The following is a 26,545-nucleotide window of genomic DNA, read 5'->3' as shown; positions in this document are numbered from 1 at the left end:
GGAGAAGTCTGTCATCGTTCTCCCCTGCGGCTCTTTGCAAAAAAAAAAAAAAAAAAAAAAATCCCCTTGCTAAGACACAAACCAATGGACTCCATTAAACTGCTCTGCGGAGCGCTGCAGAGCTCCCTGTCTGAATATCTGTTGCAGGTATGGGTGTCATAAAGCTAGTCTCTCACCTTTTTAGCCAACATTATTGTAGGCAGAATAGAGAGAAGAATAAGGGTTGGGACATGATCTGGAAATTTATGGAAAGTTATGGTCACCCACAAGAAGTTATGGTCACACATAGCAAAAAATACACGCGTGATGCACACACGTTTCTCAAAAAGCATGATTTTTCCAGAAAAAAAAAAATACAATAAAATAAAATTTAAATAAAAGAAGTTAAATTATCAATAATGATTCTTATTATATTCACATTGCATTAGTGCACGTTTTAGTATTACAATTAAGGAAATAGAGTAATAAAATGTTTTCTTATTAAAAAATTTTTTTTCTGTATTGATAATTTTCATGGAAAAATTCACACACACACACACACACACACACACACACACACACACACACACACACACACACACACACACACACACACACACACACACACACACACACACACACACACACACACACACACACACACGATTCGTTTTTTTTCTAAATTGATTTGTTCTTTGCGAGTTTCGTGAGAATCATCCAACCGCTTAGCCAGTCCAAAACAGTTATTGAATCTTCAATGGACGATGTAAACCGGGACAATTTACTTTACAACCCCCATCAACACTTACAGAAGAACACTGGTGTACTTTCTACACTCTTCATTAATGAAGCTACTGGCCTGCCAACCGGTCAGGAAAACAAATCGCCACTAAAGCAGTCATATCAGCGTATGCAGAGTAATCAAAACAAAGCCATTACCGCAGCTGTAAACCTAAATCTAGCCTACAGGTTTATATCCTCACAGCTATTCATGCTTCCAAGGGAATCCAGAGAGAAAGCCGGTGGCATAATTCACTCGATTTTTTTTTTCTTTTTTCCTTTTAATGTGCCTACGGCTCAGGTGAATATGAGCGTACACCAAAAAATTTCAATTAAAAAAACTATTCAAACTTTCTATTATTCATGAACTAAAGGGGGCTCTCTTTATTGGTTATGTATTATTAATACCCTAGCGCTCGTATCAAAGACGATCCAATTTCATATCCAGCACTTGGAACCAAATTACAGTGGGCTTTTTATTCATAGTTGAATTGGACCGCGGGTCTCGCTCAGGCTGGCCATTGTGCTGCCCACCATAGCTACAGTTGCCACGGTCACCTGAGAGCAGCCCCCGTCCGCCCTCATCATATTGAGCTCTTCAATACTTTCACTATTGTTTTTTTAAAAGGCCATCATGTGACACAGATGTGGTCTGTAGCTGTGGCTGATGTATCAGATATAGAGCGCCGCTGATTAGATTTTCAAGGTAATGTTGGAACACGAGAGATTAATTGTGTTACAGTGAGGAGAAACATTGATTCATCCCCCAGCATGCACTTAGACCAGTCAGTCCACATTTCACGTTGAAGAGATTGGTAGCACATGGATGGTTTCCCCTCCCCTTAATATGATACATTTTGAATATATACTGTTTTATATATATGGAATCCACTCAAAGGTACATTATGGAATTAAATTTGTGTCAAAAATATAGAACATACCATTAGAAAGTTTGGGGTCAGAAAGACCTTTTCAATTATTTTTTAAAGACGTCTCTTATGCTCTCCAAGGCTCCATTTATTTGATAAATAATTCTGAAAAAAAAAAAAAAAACTAATATTGTGAAATATTGTTACAATTTAAAATGACTTATATCTATTTGAATATGTTTTAAAATGTAATTTATTCCAGCTTGCAGAGAGGGAACATCCCCGGTCTATGAGGAACTGGAGGCCCGACAGAGATGAAGATGGCCCACTCATAGTAAAGGCCCGTTCACGCCAAGGATGATAACTATAATGATAACAATAAATATATAGTTCTAAACATATTTCTAAATAGAAAAAGAATAGCAGAGTCTACACTACAACTATAACGATGACGGCACAGTGAAACGATATTGTTGGAAACACTTTCAGAATGATGAACCATAAAAACACTGACAACCAATCGGAATCCATCCTGCTTTAAGAACTCAAGCATTTAAAGTGGCAGACAACAAAACTGCAGTGCGCGCTTAGAAACAGGCTTGCCAGGTTTGCAAGACAAAACCAGTCCAATCACGGCCAAAACTATCCCAATCACTTGGACTAAAGAAACAACCCAAGGCAACAGTGTAAAAGTAGCACAATTCCACACAAAAAAAAAAACTGAGGACTTGACTTGGCAACACTGCATAGAATAAACAGAACTGTATTTTCTGCTGGTCTGGATGCTAATGAAGTTATCGTTATAGTTATCTTTATAGTTCTCGTTCTTGGTGTGAATGGACCGCAAGACATCAAACACACACACACCACCCATAAAACACACTCATTGTCACACAGGGTCCAAAATATGCACTTGCCAAGCGTCAATGGAAGTCGAGATTAGCATTAGAGTAAATTAAATTCGGCAGGAGCTGGTGCCTTTATAAGAAACAGGTTTAAGTTGAACAATTAATTATCAGCAAAAACAAAAAAGCAAAAAAATCTCTTTGACATGAACAAACAGTTCATAAAGTTTGGGGTCACTGCATTTATACTGTAAAAAAACTACAGTAAAAATTGTCATTTTGTGAAATATTACAATAACTATTTTCTATTTGAATACATTTAAAATGTATTTTATTCCTGTGATGACAAACCTGAGCCTTGCTGAATAAAAGGTTTAATTTCTTTAAAAAAATTAATTACTGACCTCTACATTTTTAATGGTAGTGTACACTGGATACTAAATAAACGTGTTAACTTATTTGTTCATTTTAAGATTTTTGTTTTTTGGTGAGTATATTCAGTTTTTCAAAAATGTTATACTTTGTCATTTATATTGATAGGGCAGTATAGAAATGACAGGAAATGATGGAATGATGGAGAGAACGCAGACAGAAAACAATTATGGAGAAGTTGCATAATAACTTGAATGATCTTACCCAGATCCATGCTCTTTGAAGACTTCACATGATTCTGCTGAACTCCGTCAGTCAAAGAAGTGTCAGCTGAATGAAGACCTGAACTCAGACTGGAACACACACACACACACACACAGGACATATATGCATTTCTTCAGTATCTCTGTTCAACAGTATCGAGTCACTGCTTATAACAAGGAATAGGGATTGTGCGACAACTAATTTTTTCTAGTCAGACAGAAAAGTAGGTAGTGGGTCAGTGTTTACCGTATGTAAATCAATCACCATTCCATTTATTATTCTTGCACTGTCATAAACTTAAAAAAAAAAATAGTCATGCCTAAATCACTTATAAAGTTGACACCTGATTAGTTTCAGGATGGTTTGAAAGAATAATTGATTGTGAACACTAAAAATGAACTCAGACCATCTCATGCCACAAACAGTATTTGGCATACAATTCAAAACTAATGTTTACATAGCTATACTGGGATACAGTTTGTTGACAGAGGAAGTATCCTCCTGCTTTTGCCATGTATTGACAAAAACTCAAGCCACATGACCAAGTGGTGTCAAAATGAATCGACTAATCGACAATCCCTACAAGGAAAAAGAGAAGTGTTTGTCAAATTTGGTCCAAGGCAAATCCATGTTACCTCTGCTGGAGCTTCAGGCTGTCCTGTCTATGAGGATTAGCGAAGCCTTCATCATCCCCCTCTTCCATGTGACCGTATCCCCCATTTGAAACTGTGAGAGAATGAGCAAACCAAAGAGAGAGAGAGAAGCAATCATTAGAGCTCTGTGGAAATATTATGCAGGCTCATTTAAGAGGGGTCTGCTGGGGTCAGGCCAGCGGTGGAGAGAGGTGACAGTCTGGCTCCAGCGCTGACACAGGCAGACAGGGATGGAGGCCATTATCAGCTCCAACACACTGCAATCTCCACTCACCTTTAATGATCTTACACTCCTATGATAATGGGACTGGGGCTTCGGATTGACTTGATTTTTCTCTAAGCTTGGTTAAGCTTGTAAGAATGTGTGTGTGCCTGACAGACAGAGACTGGCTCTATAACTAAACATATGTCTATAATTACTATTATTTGCACATTTATTCCAATTTTCATCTTTATCCTTCTTAACTAGTCTTCTTTAATGTTACTATTACTGTTATTTATCCGAAAAAAGTACTTTTTTTGTGATTTATTCTACAATGATCGATTTTTCAGTATATACAGTGCATCAGGAAAGTATTCACAGCGCTTCACTTTTCCAGGTGATTCCAAGACTTAGCTGGCCGCCCGGCCGATCGGGGGAGAAGGGCCTTAGGGAGGTGACCAAGAACCCGATGGTCACTCTGATAGAGCTCCAGCGTTTCTCTGTGGAGAGAGGAGAACCTTCCAGAAGAACAACCATCTCTACAGAATCAGGCCTGTATGGTAGAGTGGCCAGACAGAAGCCACTTCTCATTAAAAGGCACATGACAGCCCACCTGGAGTTTGAGTTTACACCTGAAGGACTCTCAGACCATGAGAAACAAAATTCTCTGGTCTGATGAAACAAAGATAGAAATCTTTGGCCTGAATGGCAAACGTCATGTCTGAAGGAAACCAGGCACCGCTCATCACCTCGCCAATACCATCCCTACAGTGAAGCATGGTGGTGGCAGCATCATGCTGTGGGGATGTTTATCAGTGGCAGGAACTGGGAGACTAGTCAGGATTGAGGGAAAGATGAATGCAGCAATATACAGAGACATCCTTGATGAAAACCTTCTCCAGAGCGCTCTAGACCTCAGACTGGGGCGACGGTTCATCTTCCAACAGGACAATGACCCTAAGCACAAAGCCAAGATAACAAAGGAGTGGCTCCGGGACAACTCTGTGAACGTCCTTGAGTGGCCCAGCCACAGACCAGACTTGAACCCGAGTGAACATCTCTGGAGAGATCTGACACTCTCCATCTAACCTGATGGAGCTTGAGAGGTTCTGCAAAGAAGAATGGGAGAAACTGCCCCAACATAGGTGTGCCAAGCTTGTAGCATCATACTCAAAAAGACTTGAGGCTGTAATTGGTGCCAAATATGCTTCAATTAAGTATTGAGCAAAGGCTGTGAATACTTATGTTTATGTACATGTGATATTTTTCAAACAAACTTATTTCACGTTGTCATTATGGGGAATTGTTTGTAGGATTTTGATAAAAAATAATGAATTTAATCCATTTTGGAATAAGACTGTAACATAACAAAATGTGGAAAAAGTGAAGCGCTGTGAATACTTTCCGGATGCACTATACAGTTCCGGTCAAAAGTTCGAAAACATTATATTTTTACTGTTTTTGAAAGAAGTCTCTTATGCTCATCAAGCCTGAATCAAAATAATGGTTCTCCAATTTAATACACTTTAAATTATATAATTTATTTATGTGGTGCAAAGATACATTTTCATCAGCTATTACTCTAGCCTTCAGGGTCACAATATCCTTAAACAAAATTCAGCTTTGCATTACAGAAATAAATTAGATTATTATTATAATTAAAAGCAATTATTAATAATTGTTGCTATCATGATTCTTTGATGAATAAAAACAGTGTTAGAAAATGGAAAATAACAGCATTTATTTAGAAAAGAAACCTTTTGTAACATTATACTTTCATTCGATAACTTTTGTTTAATTTATTGTATCCTTGCTGAATAAAAGTATTAATTTCTTTCAGTTTTTAATTAATTATCTTTCAGAAAATAAGCACAGAAATGTGAACGGTATTGTAAATAAAAAAGTCCACAATGCGTCTCCCTATTTTGACTATATGTAAGTATATTTATTTAATGCTAATAAAACCTACTAAACTGAACATTTATTCCACTAATGGAAGAAGCAAGTTACATAGTGATTGTTAATGAGTCTATATATTTGTTTGTGTGATATATACTGTGTTAGCAGCTTAAAATGATGAAACAAACAGCACAACAGAATGTGTCGAGGAGATGAATGAAACAGGAAGTGCAGTTAGCAGGATGATGCAGTGATTGTGCACTCGGTTCATGTCTCATTTGCCTAAACAGACTACACACTACTGTTGCCTGGCTCTCTAAAACCACCTGCTGTAGAAAAACACACAATGAGCTGTTTCTGTGTGAGTGTGTGTGTATAACTCAAGGACAGTTTATGAGAATTACCCAGAATTCTCATTATCTAGTTGATGTTGTTTTCAACTACTGTATCTAAAGCCCCAAATGACAAAGACACAAAGACCTTATTAATGTCTGTTAGGCCAAATAGTGCAGAACCAAAACAAAAGGCTGGAGGTCTTTGTCTGAGAGCCAACAATGTAGAACTCAAAACAAATGCCTCGGATTCCCAGACACTTAGCAAACGCAATTTATAGACAATGTACAGTGTGAACACACTCATGAACAGTTCCAGAGATAGACTGACCTCTTGTAATCATTTCCTAAATAATTTCCTTTAGTACAGTCAACTGCATATGGCAGCTAACAGACTGTATGCTGGCTGTGAAAAAAAAACATATATGAAGTATTCAAACTTGCTTTAGAACAACAACAAAAAACATACCAATTGTTAATGTTGGTTAACTAAAAAAAAAAAAAAAAAAAAGATAAAAAAATATTCAATAAAGATCAATGACACAAAAATGTACGATTTTTAACTTCTTCCTGTAGGTAGCTGGGATATGGATACCACGTTGTTCTCTGTCTTCTTGATGGAGTGTCTGTGTTTTGGCGAAGTGGAGCTGGATATCGGTCCTGACAATCACATAGATCAGAGCACCCCACCCAGCAGAACTTCATCATTACTCATCAGACTGCACTGGGATGACTGCTTATTAGTATTATATATCTCATCTGTTTGTGTGCTGCACAACTGCCATAATACATCATGTGCGCAGATGCATGCGTGCACGCTTGCACACACATGAACATGCACACACTCGAGAGAGATGAACTGATGTTGGAGTGAATGGGAAAAAAAATGGATTGCACACGAACACACGTACACACATTTGCAACCATACACACTCACGATTATTTATCTGCTAAAGTGTGGCGTAGCCGAAATGAAATAAGTTGTTCCTTCACAAGATGATGGATCAATGGCTCTTCCAGCTAAAACAGGGTTATTAATCCTAAACGGTGTGGGCTACCAGACCTCTAGCCTGCAATAGCAAAACACCTTCTTATGTAAAACATGAACTGAAATAAAAGCCATGTTTCTCTCTGAGAAGGCTGGGTATGAATCTATTACCACAGACACTGGACAGATTTAATATTTCACATCTGCGTACAATATTCATAATGACAGTAAGCGGAACAGAGGAGGCTTTGCTGCATGAGTATTACCATGAGAACATGAGGCATTTACTGTTATAAAAATATTTTGTGTTAAAAAAATGTAAATTCTCAATACAGCAGATGTGGTAATTGAAGTCACATCTTTTAGATTAGTTTTTAGTTAAAAGACAATTGCCTTGTCATCAAATTTCTCTAGTCTTAAATTACTCTACAAAACATGTGCATTAGCTGAACCTAATACTACTGAAAAATACAGGGTTTTTTTTGCATGATTTGAGCTAAAAAAGCTACATTTTGTTGGGGATTTGACATAATTATCCTAGATAGCACACATACTTTTAAAGATTGCTTCACCCGGAAAACATCAATTGTGTCCAAACATCAGATACGCATTTAGATATCTCTAAAAAAGCAGTTTTACATGCATTCTAAATCAGAAACATCTTAAAAGACATTTTCTAAAAGTATATAAAATGTTTTAAAAAAAGATGTCTCCACAATGTACATGTGCTTTAAGCGATGTTACCAAAAAATTTAGATATTTCAGTCTTTTCCCATTCAAGTAGATAGAAACTGGACAAGCCTGGCTAGAAATAACTGACGAGGGGAGTAGTCAAGATGGCCGCCGAGTGAGATCCAAGACTTTGACAGATGTCACCACAAATAGCTAGTTTTCAACAGAAGGCATGCAAGGAACTAGAGTTAAGTGAACCTTTCAAACAATTATTTGAGTTATTTTTGGAGCTGTGCATATGCGCTAACACATTTAGCTGCCCATGCATTCCAATCAGGCACGCAACATACTGTTTTTCTACCTCTTCTTGTTTTCTCTCTGTTTTCCTCTGAATGTATATATGGATATGGCAATCATTCGGTACCATGCATAAAATACATAGTATTATCATCCGATACATCACTGCAAGTAGCGGCACAGTGCTTTTTGCTAAGGATGACAAAAAAGTGCCGAGATAAAGCAAATAAACAAAAATATTCCTAATTTAAACTCCATAAACTCAAAGTTCATCTTCTCATGAAGGCGTTGGAGGGCAGAGAAAAACTCGTCCCACACCAGAGATGGACAGAGTTCAGAAACGGTAATATTCATATCATCCCACACTTCCGCCCTCTCCTCAGCTCCCGGCCCACTGTTATCCAGGGTTATAATTAGAGCGATTCTCTCGAGAAGCACCACTTCAAAAGCAAACACAATACACATACATATGTACGAAATCATTAGCTTTCATTTACAGCTCAAACAACTACCAGTAAATTACTTCCCTCAGCCCAAATGGATATGCCATGCTAAAAAAAAAAATCAGCACTCTCTTGATGAGGGCATTATGCATTTTAAATTGTTTGTTACGCCATGATGCGAGCGGACCGCATTACTGTTGCGCCTGTGGAAACATGGCCTAGATAAAGCGCGCATCAACTTAATGATTTCAAGGTCAGGGGCGAGAGAAACCAACGCAAACGCACAATCACAGCACGAGCCGAGGGCTTGGTTTCCTTTTTTTCCCCGCTCTCCTTGCTGTCATATTTTCTTTGCTTAGGAGACAACCGTACCTAGAACCACTTCCTGTCAGAAAGGAATATTTTTTGAACTGCATATATTTATGAACGTGCACAGAGCATCGGTCTATCAAGGAAATAAACAACGGGCGGAAGCGTGATGTGTCAGGGAGGGGGAGATATGAAGCTGATGCAGCTGATATTGGACTATTTGTTTTATTTCCTAGCATTGTGCTCACTGGGAATCCCAATGAGTACAGTGTGTGCGAAATGCGCTCCTCTGGAAAAAAGCGGCAGACGAGTAAAGCAGGCAGCTCCATTTTAAGCCCCTCTCTCTCTCTCTCTCTCTCTCTCTCTCGATCTGCCTGTCTTTAGTAGTGTTGAAATCCTGCAGGAGGAGTGTTACTCTTTCATGTTCGGTTAAAGGGATGGTCCAAACGACAGGCTATGCACATAGGCATTTCACATGAAAAGAATTGCAAATGTGCCCCAATTCTCAGACGAGTTAAACTTCCAGTTCTTAATACAGCTGTGATAAAAGAGGTCTTTCCAGGCATGAAAGAGAGCCAAAGAAAGACAAAGAAATATAGCGCATGTATGACAAGCACACTGCATCGATAGTGACAGACATTCATGTACAGTACAAACATATTTTCAGTATGGCACATGGACAGACTAAGACAATTCCTCGGTTACAAAACCTAGTTAACGATATTTAAAAAGGCCTCAATATATTTCAGCCCTCATGAGGCAACTCAATCCATAGAAGACTGATATTAAATACTATTATTAATATTATGTATTAATATTATGCCTCCGCTGATAAACTGATAATCATGTTATGTTTGATAATCGATAAATGACAAATAATATAAAAAAATGATACAATTTTGCCTAAATATATTAAAACACTGAAATTTAAAATCAGTCATTTTAAACAAGTGAATTTAGGATTCACAACATTGCAGTGTAATGTACAGTATGAAAATTGGATATTCATTATTCAATATTAGGCAATAATATTCATTTTGAGATTTTCTAGATCACATTTAACTGTTATTAAATAATTAATGTTTTAAAGATTAACTTTATTAATTAAGAGAGCATTAGATGATGGCAAAGGTCATATAAATGTAATCAGTAGAAATTATCATGTTCAAGTAAATATCTATTATTGCCTAATATTTTTCCAAAATTGACAGAAATATACAACCGTTCAATATTTTTTATTTTTTTTTTTTGAAAGAAGCTCACCATGGCTACATTTATTTGATCAAAAATACAGTAAAACTAATATTGTGAAAAAATATTACAATTGAAAATAAACAAATTTCTATTTGAATATATTTTAAAATGTAATTTATTCCTGTGATGTTTCAGCATCATTACTCCAGTCTTCACTCTTCAGTGTCACATTAGTCTTCAGAAATCATTCTAATATGCTGATTTGCTGGTCAAAAATCATTTCTGATTATTACCAACGTTGAAAACAGTTGTGCTGCTTAATATTTTTGTGGAAACTGTGATTCTCTAGATGAAAAAAAACAAAACAGCATTTGTTTCAAATAGAAATCCTTTGTAACATTACACATCTTTAGTCTAACTCTTGATCAATTTAATGCTTTTGGCAAGTCGCACATTAGCACGACCATGTTTAGCTTTTCATTCAGTACATGCTATTTTGTGTTCAGATATCAAAAGTACTATTTGTTTTGACCACATTTAAGTCAAAATGAAGTCAAACTTTATCAGTCTAGCTGATGAAAAGGCAATCTGCAAGCAAATGCGCTGCAGACGACAGAAATATATTAGCACTAGATATCTGGGTGGCCTTCTCCTTGAAAGTCTCATTGCCGCACGGACCGACTGTGAGATAAAGACACAGCGAGCCCATCACTCACCCGCACATCGCTCATAGATGCTGTTCATCACCATGGGGGGCTGAGCGCTGCCGTCTGATTGGCCGAGGTGCCCTGCCTGTCCCACGCAGCTATCAAAGGATCGATTGAGAATTCGCCGTGCTTCCTGGAACTCCTGCGAGAGAAAATGAGAGAAGCCGTGTCACCGTATCGATTTTGCTTGTGAATTATGGAAACAGAAGAGGCAAATCTGAGCGCCGGGATAGGTAAAGACTTTCAAATAGCAGGCCGATCGTTACGCCGGCTTCGGCATTCATCACAAAACAAATACCACATTGAGACTCAGGTTTTGGAGGAAGGAAGAGAACAAAGAGATGAAAACGGCGCAAGAATCTGCTCCTGGAAGAGCTCTTAATTCATCTGATTAGTCTAGATGTCAGTGGCATGAAGGATTTAAGCCACTCGCACAGATGTTACAGATTTTCTGTCTCTTTCCCCAAGAGAGGAAAAAAAAAACAGAATGGTAATTCATTTCATTATCTTGCCCCCAGGCCTGAAGCGCCACTATGAAATATGTTAATTCGATTGGCAGATTTGGAATGCTGGAGAGAGGCAGGGTGCAGCGCATCAGATGGGTCTTCTAATGGCCTGTTCGGATACTGCACATGTTGCCGGCATTTGGTTAACAGTGGATCATTAGGAAAGCAAACCGCTCGCATAAAATATTGTAAATAAAGGTGTGTGTGTGTGTGTACAATTTGTTTTTTTCTTAGGACCTGAGGGTATGAAGGTCTGAAAACAGCAATTATGGAGAAGGCCAAGAAGTCATGTCTCCGCTGGAATAGAGGGCACCTGTTCAGCACTGTTATGTTTAAACATTCATGTTTTAATGTTAAGAATTGGCTGAGGTGGCCGGGCAATATGTCGAAGACTAAAGGCTGGAATATACTACATGACTTTCAAAATCTGAACAGATTTTAAAACACTAGGCATCATACACTTGCCAACTTTTAAAATGTCCACAGACGAAAAACTGGGCATCGTACATTTAACAAGTGTGGATCACACCAGGCTTTCAAGTCGTTCTGAACACAAACTCACACAGAAACATGCATTTCGCTGCTATGAGATGCATGACAAATTCAGTTGTTCAACTGACTGGATGGAATCAGTCTGTGAAGCAAAAAATAATTCAGAATCCGTGTCCATCATACACTATGTGATTTTCTGTGAAATCTGTCAACTGCGACTGCCCAAAATCTTGCAGACTGGTTCTGACTTTTGGAAACTAGCATCAATTCATCCAGACTGCAAATCAGGGCAAAAATCTGTGTAAAAGTTGTGTATTATATTCCAGCCTTACATGAACACGCCGACTTTTTGGGACTTTAGCCTATTCACTGTATCCCCCAGAGCTAGATAAGTCCATACATACCCTTCTCATCTCCGTGCGTGCCATAACTCTGTCTGACGCACCCACCGCTAGCCTAGCTTAGCACAAAGACTGGAGGTAAACGGCTCCAGCTAGCATAATGCTCACAATAAGTGACAAAATAACGTCAACATTTTCCCATTTACATGTTGTAATTTGTATAGTCACAGCGTGTACAAATAACAAGGTCACATGAGACACAGCCATCTTCTAACCATATACATACTGGGAACTATATTCTCAGAAGGCGAAGCACTGCTACTTCTGCAGAGTGATTAGCGCAACATTCTGAGCGAACTCTCTGCTCCTCACCACGGGGCTGCTCAGGCGCTGCGAGCAAATCACTCCGCAGAAGTAGCAGTGCTTCGCCTTCTGAGAATATAGTTCCCAGTATGTATATGGTAAGAAGATGGCTGGGTCTCATGAGACCTTGTTATTTGTACGTGCTGTGTACAAATCACAACATGTAAATAGGAAAATGTTGGCGTTATTTTGTTACTTATTGGGAGCAGTATGCTAGCTGAAGCCGTTTACCTCCAGTCTTTGTGCTAAGCTAGGCTAGCGGTGGGTGTGTCAGACAGAGTTAGCGCACGCATGGAGATGAGAAGGGTATGTATGCACTTATCTAACTAAGTCCCAAAAAGTCGGCGTGTTCCTTTAAAAGGTACAGTAGCAAAAACAGTCTGTTTAAATTGAACGCTAAAAGCCAGGGTATCTTTCATTGTCCACGTTCCACTCCTTCTCACGCACAGTCGTGTCTGCACAGCTTTCAAAGTTCACTCAACCGCAGATGAGCGCAGATGGACGCGTTCGACAACACTGCAGTACAAATGCTTTTTCATATTCTACCAATCGTGCAGCACCGAGTCGTATCATTTACAGGACATTCGCACGGAAAGATAGAAGAAGAAAAGAAACATATCCACCATTGCACGCAAAGTTTAGAACAAGAACCAAAACAAAAACAATGGAAGCTTGAACAATGGATGACAAATATGCTGCTTTGTTTGCTGTTCTTGGAAAAGCATGTTTTGACAAATGATTTGCCAAACTCTTCTTCGACTACTGCACAGTACACCACTGTGCGTATTGCCACCAAGTGGACTTTTCAGTCTCAACATCCACCGCATACAGTCACAATAATTGGTCTGCACATGGAGGGTGTGCGCAGACCCTCCCGGTGACAAAAATGACATCACACGGACCGTTGCCGAAACCAAACGGCTGTAATACTGTACTGGACAATTGTTGTGTAGAACTAAATTAGTAGTGTTTTTGGTGCAAGTAAGCTTGACTAACATCTTAAGTGGACTTTGGGGGGAAATCAAATGGTAGAGAAGTGTATAATGTGGCCCTTTTAATGTCAACGACATTAAGAGCAGGTCTGTGGAGGAGGTGGCCTGTGGGGAACAGAACGCAGGCTTGCCAGAAGAGGAAACAGTGATGGGGACTAAATGAGATTACAGGAGGGGATCAATGAGGATTCCCCAGCCAACTTTTCCATTTCCCTTATAATATTTATCAGAATAATAAAAAAAGGAGGACACAGAGCTTGCAACTTTGAGAGGATGAGATTCTGAAAACACTGCTGAATCAATAAAAATTAACAGGAAACGTTGGGGTTGAGAAGAGGGAGTGTAAAAAGTGTAGTGTATAGTGTTTTAGGAGGTTCATGCTGTGGATGGAGGGATGCTGGGATGGAAATGTTGTTGCACTGCAGGTTAACCAAGAGCTCAGAGGTTTGGATTAGCCTTTTATTTACTACCTCATCCGGACAAGACCACAGTCCTTTAGTTAAGGCCAGAATGCACCTAGTTGGGACAACTGTCAATGTGTGGTGTGACAATCACAGCCCAAAATATTTATTGCTTAACATACAGCTATTTGGAGTGGGATTTTGGACCAATGAAATTTCACTGTGATGAAACAAAAATAAAGCAAAGGTCTTGAAGTTCGCAGCTGAATTTAGAATTGAGAATGCCTTGTAAACTAAATTAAGGCAGCAATCAGGAACCAAAATTCAAATTTGAATTTTAAAAAATTAGGGAATGTTCTGATATATTTCACTTAAATTCAAGTAAATTATTTTCCTAACTTTGTCGTTCCAATTCAACTTCCTATTAGGTGTGGCCAGTTCAATTCATATTCACACTCATAGAACACACCAAGAACAATAAATATAAAGATAACTATAACAATAACTACAGCAACGGTTCCGTTTACGTTCCATTTACTACAAGTGCGCTGCAGTTTTGTCGTCTGCCACTTTTAATGCTTGACGTCGGGTGGATTCTGATTGGCTGTATTTCTCGTTCATCAGCTCAATTATTTTGAAAGTGATTCCAACAATATCATTCCTCTATCTCATTATTATTAAAGCTGTGGTGTGGACTTCCATATTCTCCTAGAATTAGAACAAATATTAAAATGTTATCATTATAGTATATTAACGTCACTTTATATTCACAATTCTGCACAACCCTACTGGTTAGGACCGTGTTAAACTGAATGACCCAGCACAATTTGGGTAACATTCTGTGTTTGTGGTCCTGCTGTAAGCTTTTTGTGATGAGAGGTCAACCAGTATTTAATTTATAGACAGGCTGAGAATGACACAAGAAGACACTGGTCAGAGGGAAGAAAGGTATGTCATTTCCCACAGCCTCTATCTTGATGTGTTCACCATCCTCAGACACTGCTCTCTCTGTCTGTTAGCCTCATCTACACCTCTCTGCTCGAGGTCCCATCCACAAAAACTCCTCAGACTCCACTTACGTCTTAATCAGCATCACAAAGCGTACAGTTCAACATGCTGTTAAAGACAAAAGTGGCTTGGCAGGTCTGAGCGACCGCCCGCAGCACCAGCAAACTTCACAGCGATCCTCTGGCACAGTCTCTAGGGCACAGATCATGTGGGCTCTCCCTGGGCTACTTTTCATTATTAATGCCCACGCTGTAATGAGATTATGACAGGGTTGTTTAGATGGCTCTCTGAGAGAAACAGTGAGAAGGATTGATTAGATCAGACTGTGGTATAATAGTGTTTAGTCTGCAGAGAGATGACACTGCCATGGCAAAATTCCATAAAAACATTATTTATTTATTTATTTTCAGATTTAAAATATCTGAAATAAATAAATATAAATAAAACAATATATATATTTATCTATTTATTCATTAATGCAAAGGTGGAGGGAAAATATTTGATATACACACATTTATTTGATAAAAATACAGTTAAAACAGTAATATAGTAACATATTACCACAATTTAAAATAAATAATATATATTAAATGTAATATATTGCATTTGTTATGCACCAGTATTAACATGCAAATGTTTGTTTATTTGAATCAGAATTTTGAATCATTTCATTGAACTGATTCACAGACATGAAAATGCACTTACCAACTTTAACTCTACAAAAACTGAGGTTTAAATGAGAGATGCTATTAAAATGCCGTGTTAAAGCTCTTAAAATACTCATGAGGGATCACAAAACTATTTAATGGCCAAATAAAAAAGTCATTAAAATCATTGCCATTTTCACCATGTAACTTACTTTTAAATTACCAACAGAATCGTCTCAAAAAAAGCATGAAAATTCAATACATCGCCAAACTCCACCTAGTTCCACATCCAAAAAAGCTTTTAGGTACCTTTTTTTTTTTTTAGAAGAAGAAGGACTCAAAAGCTGTTCCAGGAGCTTTCAAACAAGGCAAGATCTGTTTTTTATCTCTGTTGCTTTCCTCCTCCTCTCTTCCTCTTTAACAGTTTGCCTGCCTTTTCATGAATTTTCAGAGAATTAGCCAAACCTGGACTGGGATTGTGAGTATGCGTGTGAAGCCTGTCTTTGATGTCTCTAAAAAAGTGCCCATAATTAGCTAAGTTAGGTCAGGAGACATGGACACACAGCAGATTCAAGCTAGAACACATCAGCATGTTTATTCCCAGAAGCTCACAGACACTGGAGAAAAGACTCACAAAAAAAGTAAGTCTGTAAAGAATTAAAACTGGCTCCAGGCTTGAAGATAACTTTTTGGACTTTATTCATTAGAGCTAGAAAGAATCAAGATGCTACAACAGGCCGGAATTTATTAAGATAGAACAGACCGCATAATATAAAGAAATAAAAGCTTCAACAATACATTCTTAGTGCCTTGTGGGTGTAGAAACTAATCTCCCATTTATTACAGGATAAAGCTCTTATTTGTGGTACAAAAAGCATGCTGAGCAATATTTCAACGTCAGTCCAACATTAGTTTCACCTCAGGACCAAACTTTGATTCTCCTGCATCTGGCTTGCATGATCTATCGATCTGAACCCAGCGACAAGCTCTCTGGTCCTATACAAAGTCACAATCTGTCCCCCATCCATTCATGTTTTTTTTCTTTCTTCCATCCACCAACTAGCATCTCATCCCAACTCTACACACTAGGGTCAATGGCATCCCATCGGCCCTGACTCGATTCTGCGTCCCATTGGCAGCCATGACGGGGGCGTCCACAGCCCATAAAGCATAATAAACATGAATCTTTATTTTATGAGAACAATACCACCATGGCCTGGCCGTGCCCATTCCTCCCAGCCTGTCAGTCTGAACAAAGAGCCCCCAGTAACCATCAATCCATGCGGCCAGAGGGGCAGCTCCTTTGTGTAGCCTAATTACACACCACTTTAGAGCAGTTGGAGGCCTTGGGGTGGAGTGTGTCAGCACGTGTGTGTGCATGTGTGAGATATAGAGGGAATCCTGGGGTGAGCATATGGCCGCTCTCGAACCCAGGTGCAGGGGAGGAGAAAAGGCTAAAACATCCCGCTGGAGGCGAATTCCACTAGCACAGAGGAAATGATGGAGAAAGTTAAAGGATGTGGAGAACTAATGGCAATTACCAGCCATTCTGACTAGCTTTTATGACATGGCGAGCATCTGTCTGCACTCGGTCTTAAACCGACTAACGCTTGTCAAGAAGTCATTAAAACACAAATCACGCATTATTTTTGTCTAGACTGATGTATCACTATTGTTTGAATGACTTGAAGCTGCTTTATGGTGATATTAGCAGGGGAGTATCAATGTGCCAGTGAGGAGGAATGACATGGAGATTTCAACTTTATTGTGAATGTGTTAAACTGTGGCCCTGCGAGATCATCTGATGCTAGTAAGCATTTGCAAGTCTGAAAAAAGGAACACATCCTAACCCTATCCATCACATCACTATCAATTCACAGATAAATACACCACATAGCAATAAAAACTAGAAACAACATTGTGTTGAAATGCAGTACTATACAATTCCAGAGGCTTCATTCACAAACTCAGTGATCGGGTTCGACAATCATATTTACTGACAGGTCTCTCAAACTGTCCTGTCCAAACAAAAGCTTATGGTAGCAGTTTGAATACTAACTGTATTAATGCATCTTTTTTCTTCTTCTTTAATCCACTTGGCCCCCTTGGAAGCATAGGGCGTCCACCATGGATCTCCGCCTCACTCTCCTCTGTGCTAAGGACTTTACTTCTTGCCAGGAGGTCCCCGTCTTGGTCAGTTCATCAAGCGTGGACCGCCTCCAGTTGGATTTAGGTCTCCCTAGCTTCCTCTTGCCTTGGGGATTATAGTCCATAGCTTATCTTGCTACAGTATGTTCCTCGGATCCATCCTAAGTGTGTGACCGATCCATCCCCACTTTCTAGATTTGATTTCAATGTGGATTTGCTCCTGGTTCATGCGTCTCCACAGGTCTACATTTGATATTTTGTTAGGCCACCAAATCCTCAGTATGTATCTGAGACAATTGTTAATGAACACTTGTAATTTATCAATGAATGATTTGGTGGTTTTCCAGGTTTCACAGCCATATAGCAGGACAGATTTTACGTTTGTATTGAAGATTCTGATTTTGGTGTTTCTATAGAGCTGGGAAGAGAGCCATACTAAGTGTTCTAAAGGCATATCTTGCTTTGCTGAATGGGAATGCATAATCTAACTAAAAGCCCAGATTTATTAAAGTTTTAAAGGGGGATGTGACCAAAAAAGTTTGAGAACCACTGGTGTACTACATCAAAACATGGGGAAACTATATATTTATTTATTATGAGGGGCCTGAACACAACTGACACACTTAATCCATATTGGCTTGACTTCAAATAACCAACATGAAAAATCACAACACACACATGCACAGTGAAAACTATCGCAACACTGCTTGATGTGACAGACTAGTCGTTCCCTGTTGTTGCATTTACACATTACAGATTATCCAAATTCACTCTAAAAATGTGGTTATAAGATTTGAAAACGATGTTTGGTTAAATACTGTAGTTGTCACTCTGGTTCATAACCAAACTTTGTATTTAGCACTATAAAAACAAGACTGTCAAATGTGTTCTGCTGCGTAAATTCAAGGAGAATATCAGTCATCTTGCTAGAAAAAAAAAAAAAAAGTGTATTTGCTGAACACCTGTGAGATAATTTTTTTAATAATTTCTCATACTGGGTTATTGTTAGACAGTTCAACCAGTTCCCCACCAGTTTGGCTAAGGAGCTTTACAAGGCCAGTCTTGGCCCCACCAACTGGGAGTCCACCTGATCAACTGCCTAAACCAGCTTGGACCAGATAGGAACATACAGAATCAGTAAGTTCAAAGCAGGTTTTAGGCAGGAGAAGAAAGAAGAGTGCTACGATCAAAGCTAAACGTGTTCTAGAAGTACGTAAGTACATACAGTACCTGGTTAGGTTGTACTAAAGCACGGAGCACCACCAACTGGATCATTCCTCTCAGGTTCCCCTCCATGGACATGGATCTCCGCAGGGTCTCCATGGCTTCATGGTTGGACTTCCCCAAGAGCGGTTCACCATTGACAGCAATCAGTTGGTCATTGATATGCAGACGTCCATCCTAAGCAAAAAAGACAGAATCAAAAGTCAGAATCTTTATTTAGTGTCACAAGATTATTGCCAGTGTTTTGAGCTTTGACTTCTTTCAGAAACTTCCACATCAGTGAATCAAACCAGCAAGCTTCCATTTACCAGCCTTGAGCCTTGAAGGGATAGTTCAACCCCAAAAATGAAAATGATGTCATCATTTCCCTCATGTCATTCCAAACCTGTATGAGTGGAACATATGTTCAGACATGTATCATTATGTTGAACATACAATGGAAGTTGATGGTGTCCAATGTATTTTATTTATTTTTCACATAAAAAGTCAGTTGTAGCTATGTTTCCATCTACCTACTTGTATATGCATTTTTGGGATATCACATAAACTGCTGGATGAAAAAACTGGATTTTGCTGTACAACTGGATTTGGGGCTTTTTTGTCCATCATAAGACCTTGACAATGCCCTACTTTCATCACATCTCTGATGTATTTCCTCACATTCTGCAAGAACTCTCTGCTTTCCAAAGGCATATTATCCTCGGTTGAGGCTATTGGGGCGCATGCTATCAAGGAGTACATTTCCATCAATTCAGAAGCTCTGTCTCTCTGGTACAGTATAAGCACATTATAAGGCATGCATATTACATGGCATATAAAAAGCCCTAAAGTTTATTACAATTAATATTAATTAGTGTTTTCACTGCAGAGGCCTCTGATCTGCTTCCTCTGTCTCCGGGTGAGGGAGAGAGCTGAGAGTCACATGAGGGTTAACGATAGAACTTGCAAAATGCCTCAGATGTACAGACAAAGATGCTGATCATTAGTGAACTGTACAAACTAAAGATGATGAAGTAACAATGCTTGATATCAAGTAAATCAGAATGTTTTCCTGTGACTCCATCCACAATTAAGACTTAAAAACTTAATTTTTACACACACAATAGATGTTTTGGGTTTTGTTTAGGTTCCCCATTTATCTAATCATATGAAACATTGCGTAATTGAATACAAAATGACAGTACAATAAGCTTTAAAGGAGACATATTATGCCCCTTTTCACAAGATGTATTATAAATCTATGGTGTCCCGAGAATGTGTCTGTGAAATATCAGCTCAAAATACCCACCAGATCATTTATTATAGCTTGTCAAAGTTGCCCCTTTTTGGGTGTGATCAAAATCACGCCGTTTTCGTGTGCGTCACTTTAAATGCAAATGAGCTGCTGCTCCCCGTTAAGAAGATGACCGATCCTTTTACAGGAGCTTCAGATACTCCAGCAATAACAAACGCGAATTTCAGTCAAATCAAAAATCTATTTGGAGAAATCCATTTAAAATCACTGCTAGTAAAAGTTAATGTAAGCGTTCCCTCTCGGGAGCAAATAGAGTGTTGCGCATGTGCATTTTTTTAAAAATTGGAGAGCGCGGGTCTTTTCTAAAATTAGGAAAGATCCTCCGCTATACCTTTAAGGGGAGGTGATATTATAATAAGATCCCCTTCCTACATCAGAAGGGGAGCGAAATCAGATCGGCTTAATTTTTTTAATGCTTGCAGAGAAAGGCTTACCAAACCAAAAGTTACTGGTTTGTCACTTTTCACGTTTTCAGGGTTGGTAGATGCACAGGTGACCCGATTACAGCACTTAAACACGGAAAAAGTCCCCTTTAACTTAAAATCATTGATTATGCAATACATAGGATATATCGCAGATTAAAAACCTTGGAGCTGGAGGTAGGTCTTGAAATCTTTATAGTACATGTCATCACATATTTTCTATGGAAACAAATGAATGGTATTAATTTTCCTGACTGTCGTGCCCTATAGAGTTAGAGTACCACACGGATAATCACAATTTACAGAAATAACACACACCCACAAACTCTCTGAGCCTTGGCAGTGTGCACTTTGTGCCCTTGTTCTCTGTAAATGAAGGATATATGCTTTTATTTCAGAGGTCTTTGGGTGAAAATATGTCCTGTCCTCATGACATCGGAGTCACAGAGAATTAGGGATCCTTATTAAAGCCATAATCTAATTTTCAAACTTGTTTCTGTGAAATCACACAATCTGTCAGCAGTTTGCTGTTCTGTTTAAAATGAGTGCATCTCTCTTACATTCTTTCACCACTTACATGTATACTCATTTAATAGAGGCAGCACTGTATTGATATTCCTCAATCATTTTGCTTAGGTTTTGTAATAAACCTATCATACTTCTACAAATAATTTATCCTGAGTTTCTTAACAGACAGATGCATGCAAACAACAAAAATCAGCCTTACACGGTTTCCTTCAGGAAATACAACCCTATAGTTCATTTTGCTCATATATTATACTCAATGCTCAATGTCTGTAATACACATCAATGGTAGATTTGGATGTTTTAGAAGATTGGAGCTCAATAATAAGCACCAATCCAGGACTGAAGGGAACAAATGTAACAATTTAAATAAATAAAACCTCATTGCGCTCTTAATTGATGCAGATACTAGGAGACCAATTTGGCAGAATGGTGGCAATACTGTATATCCATTTGTAATATAACTAAAGAGTTACAGTTCAAACTTTTACATCGTCTCCAAATTACCTCATTACACAGACAATGAGTTTAAGTTTAACTCAAATTATTCTCCGCATTATCTAAAGTGCAAAGTAGAAGAGGGAGACTCTATTCACTGTACAATGTATACATATTAAAGCCTACTGGATACAGATTTGTAGAAGATTTAAATTCAATACATGATGTGACCTCAATCCACTTTATTTTTTTGTTAGGTATTGCTGATAATAATATAAAGAGTGTTTCAAACAGAAAGCTGTTTAATCTCCTTACTTAAACTGCCCGTAAGCATATTTTTAAATGGATCTCTGATAAACTGCCAACAGTGTCAGAGTGGCATAAAGCAATATCTGATTTTCTTTCACTGGAATATATTACTTATTGGTCGAAAGGGGAAATGGATTTGTTTTATCAGGCATGGACCCTATTTTTACATATTTAGGTCCCAAAATATCACGTACCTTTTTGCAAATTATTGGCACGTCAACATGGACTTTTTTCCTTAGTGTTCTTTCTTTCTTTCGATGGTATATATAGTTTTGGGGATGTACCTGCTGTGGTCACTGTTCTATTAATTGGTTATGTTAAAGTAAAGAATAAAGAAAGTAAACCAGTATTCTGAACATGTGAGAGATGTTTTCGCAGAGATTTTGCCAAGACAGACATGTTCCATGATCAACATTCTTGTCTCAAAAATTTGGCCTACCCCTAAACCTAACCTATACCCATAACTCATCCCTAAAATCAGAGGGAATTGATAGGTGAATAACATCAACGTAGAAACACCTAACCCTGGTTGTAAGCCTAAACTTGACAAACTTTAAACTTGGCCCTCAAATCCGATTGGATGATTGGAATGTTGTTCCAGGATCAACAAAGATGGTGAAATCACGTTTACCTATTGTGTTCAGACATAATAGTTGATGGCTATTTTGAGAAACAGAGATGAAACTAATGGTGGTGAATAAAGAGCAGGAAATGGGGTATTGATTCAGAACACACTGGTCTTCATGCCAGACCAGAGGCAAATCATGCAGTTATAAAGCTTTTAAGGTATATTGGCCAAAAAGTCAGGAATTACCAATTTGGGTCCACAAAATTGCTGCAATTGTCAAAAAATACTACACAAAATATTTACTTCAAGCAAACATATTAATGATCATGTACAACAACTCTTCACTGCATTTACAGTATACAAGAAGTGTTTAACTCGCTAACTTTTTGTTGATGTTTATACTGCCCGTTCATATTTTGTTTATATTGTATGCAGTTTCACCTCTTCACTGTGTACTAAAACAATTTTACTACATCTTATTTGTATGGCACTTTTCATGACGGACGGACGGACGGACGGACGAACGAATGAACGAACGAACGAACGAACGAACGAACGAACGAACGAACGAACGAAAGAACGAAAGAACTCCCCAGATTAGAAAACTATTTATCTGCTGAAATGAGCCCAGGGCCAAATCAATAGTGCTGAAGGACAGAAGGACAAGAGAATGAAACGCTCAAGGACATGTTCAGTACATAATCTAACTGCTGCTTTACACGGCATTTCCCTCAGTTTTGTAAGTGCAAGCCAACAATAACTTTGCAAGTAGACGCTGCTGTTCACCCCAACCTCCTCTTGCCTTCCCACTTCGGCTCTGGGGAGAAAACGCATCCCACCCACAGACTCGGGACGCTTCCAACTCATTAACATGGGCTTGGAGAGTTTTTAATTAGCATTAATGTGCTGGAGCTAACACAAGCAGCGTTTCTGAACTCGCTCACTTGGGACTGGATGGGGAATTACAATTAGAAGTGTTGCACTGTGCTGGGGACTCAAGTATGAGAACTCACGTGCATCACCTTGCAGTGGCTCTCTCTACCCCCGTCTGAACGGGATGATCTGGCTCTAAAGCTACAGAATGATAGAGATTTAAGAAGTTATTTTCTTTCTACACAACCTCCGGAACCCAAAAGCGGCTTTTTTCAACCTAAAGGCCTGACAAAGCAGAGTGAGAAGATGCTTCAGTCAGGTACAAATCAAACCCTTATCTTCACAAGTAAACTTCACAGACTCGCACACATAAATGTGAATGCTTTGGGGAGACACACACACACAAACACACACACACACACAAATCCACATGTCTGAGTTAAGCAGTAGCTGGAAGAATTTTATAGAGAATGGTTGATAGAAAATCTGAGTCATTCAGGTATAAACATCATGTCACTTATTATGTGGTAAAAGAAAGGAAAAAAAACAGAGTGCAGATTTCCAATCATTTGAACACCTGCAAAAAAACATAATCGAGATTAATGGTATTTAACCAAATGGGCACAAACAACCAATCTGTCGTCAATACTATGCGACTGAATGTGAAACTGGAAAATGAACAGGTGCAGCTGAAAAAAAAAACATGTTAGTACAGACAGAAAGATGAGCCTATAGAAATACTCAGCTCCCTGCTGACAGTCCTGATCCCGTCTGTTAAGGTCAAATGAAACCCCATTTAGTGGAAGGGACAGAGGTCAGAGGTCAAGGGAACCAAAACACATGCCGAGAGTAGCTAACAGGGATCATGACCTATTTACAGTCTCAATCACAACCCTGAAGCCATGTTTAACACTGTGAGGACATCTATTAGGTCTTCATCAGTGTCTCCCGTCATATGTGGTGAAAAAAGCAGATTTAACTTATTCACATTATTTCTCTCATTGTATGAGTGATCCTATTCCTCTGGCCTCCTAAGCTATGGTGGCCCCAAAAAGTAATTTGACCTTAAGAAACTTTTTGAACTCTTAAAAATTGCAAAGAAAGAAGGGGTTTGCTTGCTTTATAGTTATAAAACAACAGTTTTGCTCAAAATTACGACAAAAAAGTACATAAGTGTTTAAAAGTTTGGGGTCAGTAATTTTTTTTTTAAAAGAAGTTTCTAATGCTCACCAAGGCTGTATTTATTTGAACAAAAATACAATAAAAAAAGTAATATTGTGAATTAACTATGACATTGCATTCAAATAGAACATTTTTTATTTTTATTTTGACCATTATGTATTCTTGTGATGGCAAACTAAATTTTCAGCAGCCATTACTCCAGACACATGATTTTTCAGTAACATTCTTTATTATTAATATTAAAAGAAATCATGTGTAATGATAAATAAAGAACAGCATTTATTTGGAAAATGCTTTTTTTTTTTTTTTTTGTGGTTGGGTCAGTACGTTTTTTTTTTTTTTTTTTTTACTTTTGAACAGTGGTATATTTGTACACTTTCTGTCTCACTTGTTGAATATGTTCAGCGTTAATGAAAATGAGATTGGGACTAGATGGTTATTATGTATGTAATTAAATACATACAATTTAAGTGTTTGGAGCCACTGTACATTATGCTTGTTAAGGCTTAGTGGTTAAAGGTCTGGGCTTCACGAATAGGAGGTAGGTGTGAAACCCTAAAGGGACAGCTCACTGCAACCCCATGAAAAAAACAAGTGCCATTTTCTTTCCTGTTTTGGCATATTCCCAATACATAAAGCATCTGCCAAATGTAAATGTGCTGTTTTACCTTAAAAGCTGCTCCTCCATGGATTATGGACTTGATAAAGATGCCCAGGTCCTCGCCGGTCTCACGGGACTTATTACCTTTCAGGCTGACCCCTAACCCAGCTGAGCCCGAGTCATTGAGGGGGACCTCAAACATCAGCTGCTCCTTTCCTTCCTCAGACAGCAGCAAGCGGGCCTGCTCCTCTTTCTGACGGGAAAACAACAATGACGGAAGAGAATGAGACGAGGAAGAAGACAGGTCATTCCATTCAAACATAAAAAGCCCACTATTTTAGCAGAGAATAGCTCAACCTTTTCATGCCTCTTTTCTGCCTGTGATGGCAATGGGGTCATTTAGAAACATAATCCATTCTCCATTATGTAGTCCACACTCTCAGCTCCCCGCTGCATTCTCCCTCCCGCTTTTCCCCATTTCCTTTTCTTTTCTCTTTGTCTGTTCTCTCGCCATAATGATGCTAAAATTACCTGTACATCTCTTCAGCAAAAGTTTGTTTTAAAATGAATGTTAATAAAAAGGGAAGGAAAAAAATTCATTATTATATCTATGTGGTAAAAATAATAGTATGTCGCCACGGGAACAGGCTTTCTTTGCAGAGAAGAATGAAGAAGAGCAAATGAAGGAGAAAATGGTTTTGAAAAAGGTCTGAAAGTAGTTTGTGTTTGATCTATATAATGGTATAGTGTCTGTTAGAAATACATAATAAGAGGGAGAAAGAGATGTTGACGACAAAGTGTCTAACAGTGTTTTAATGGTGCAAGTGAAACATCCAACTCTTTCTCTGGGCATCTCAAATCTTCCCGGTCCTAATAAGCATGTTCAATGGAACAGATCTTGAAAAGAACAGTCATGTGAAATGAAAGGACACTATTTAATTATATGGTTTAACGTATCAGGACATAAGAAAATGTTATTATTAATAAAGTGTCATTATTTATTTAACAAAAACTAAGCCAAAATGGAGAAGGCATTGGTGACAAACTAAGTACACCCTTACCTATTCCATAGGAATTAAGAAGGTAAGTATCAAAAGTCTTTGATTAACTGATCATCAGTAAGTGTGATCACCTTTATAAAAGCAGAAGTTTTGGCAGTTTTCTGGTCTAGAGCATTCAGGTGTGTGTTAACACAAATGACAAGGAGGAAATACATCAGCAATGATCTTAGCGAAGCAATTGTTGCTGCCATTTAGGAAGGGTTATACAGCCACTTCGAAACAATATGAAGTCCATCATTCTACAGTGAGGAAGATTATTCACAAGTGGAAAACATTCAAGACAGTTGTCAATCTTCCCAGGACTGGACGCCCCAAGCAGATTCACCCCAAGGTCAGACTGCGCAC

General features: G+C 38.5%; 1 protein-coding gene across 6 annotated transcripts in view; it reads right to left on the bottom strand.

The window, feature by feature from the left end:
• Positions 1-26,545, bottom strand: part of pard3bb (par-3 family cell polarity regulator beta b) — a 314,850-nt gene that overhangs the window by 140,854 nt on the left and 147,451 nt on the right. For 5 of the 6 annotated variants that reach the window (XM_079619492.1, XM_079619489.1, XM_079619490.1 and 2 more), the window contains 5 exons: positions 25,207-25,392; positions 18,934-19,104; positions 10,815-10,947; positions 3,745-3,835; positions 3,110-3,198 (listed from right to left, as the gene is read on the bottom strand). In XM_079619492.1, coding sequence (XP_079475618.1) covers positions 3,110-3,198; positions 3,745-3,835; positions 10,815-10,947; positions 18,934-19,104; positions 25,207-25,392 — 670 coding nt within the window. The remainder of the gene's footprint in view (positions 1-3,109; positions 3,199-3,744; positions 3,836-10,814; positions 10,948-18,933; positions 19,105-25,206; positions 25,393-26,545) is intronic. The other variant, XM_079619494.1, reaches the window with a different exon arrangement.

This window comes from Phoxinus phoxinus (genome assembly GCF_949152265.1).
Source record: "Phoxinus phoxinus genome assembly, chromosome: 7".
Classification (NCBI taxonomy): Eukaryota; Metazoa; Chordata; class Actinopteri; order Cypriniformes; family Leuciscidae; genus Phoxinus; species Phoxinus phoxinus.
Note: the sequence above shows the minus strand (reverse complement) of the source record. Positions and strands in the feature narration are given on the sequence as shown.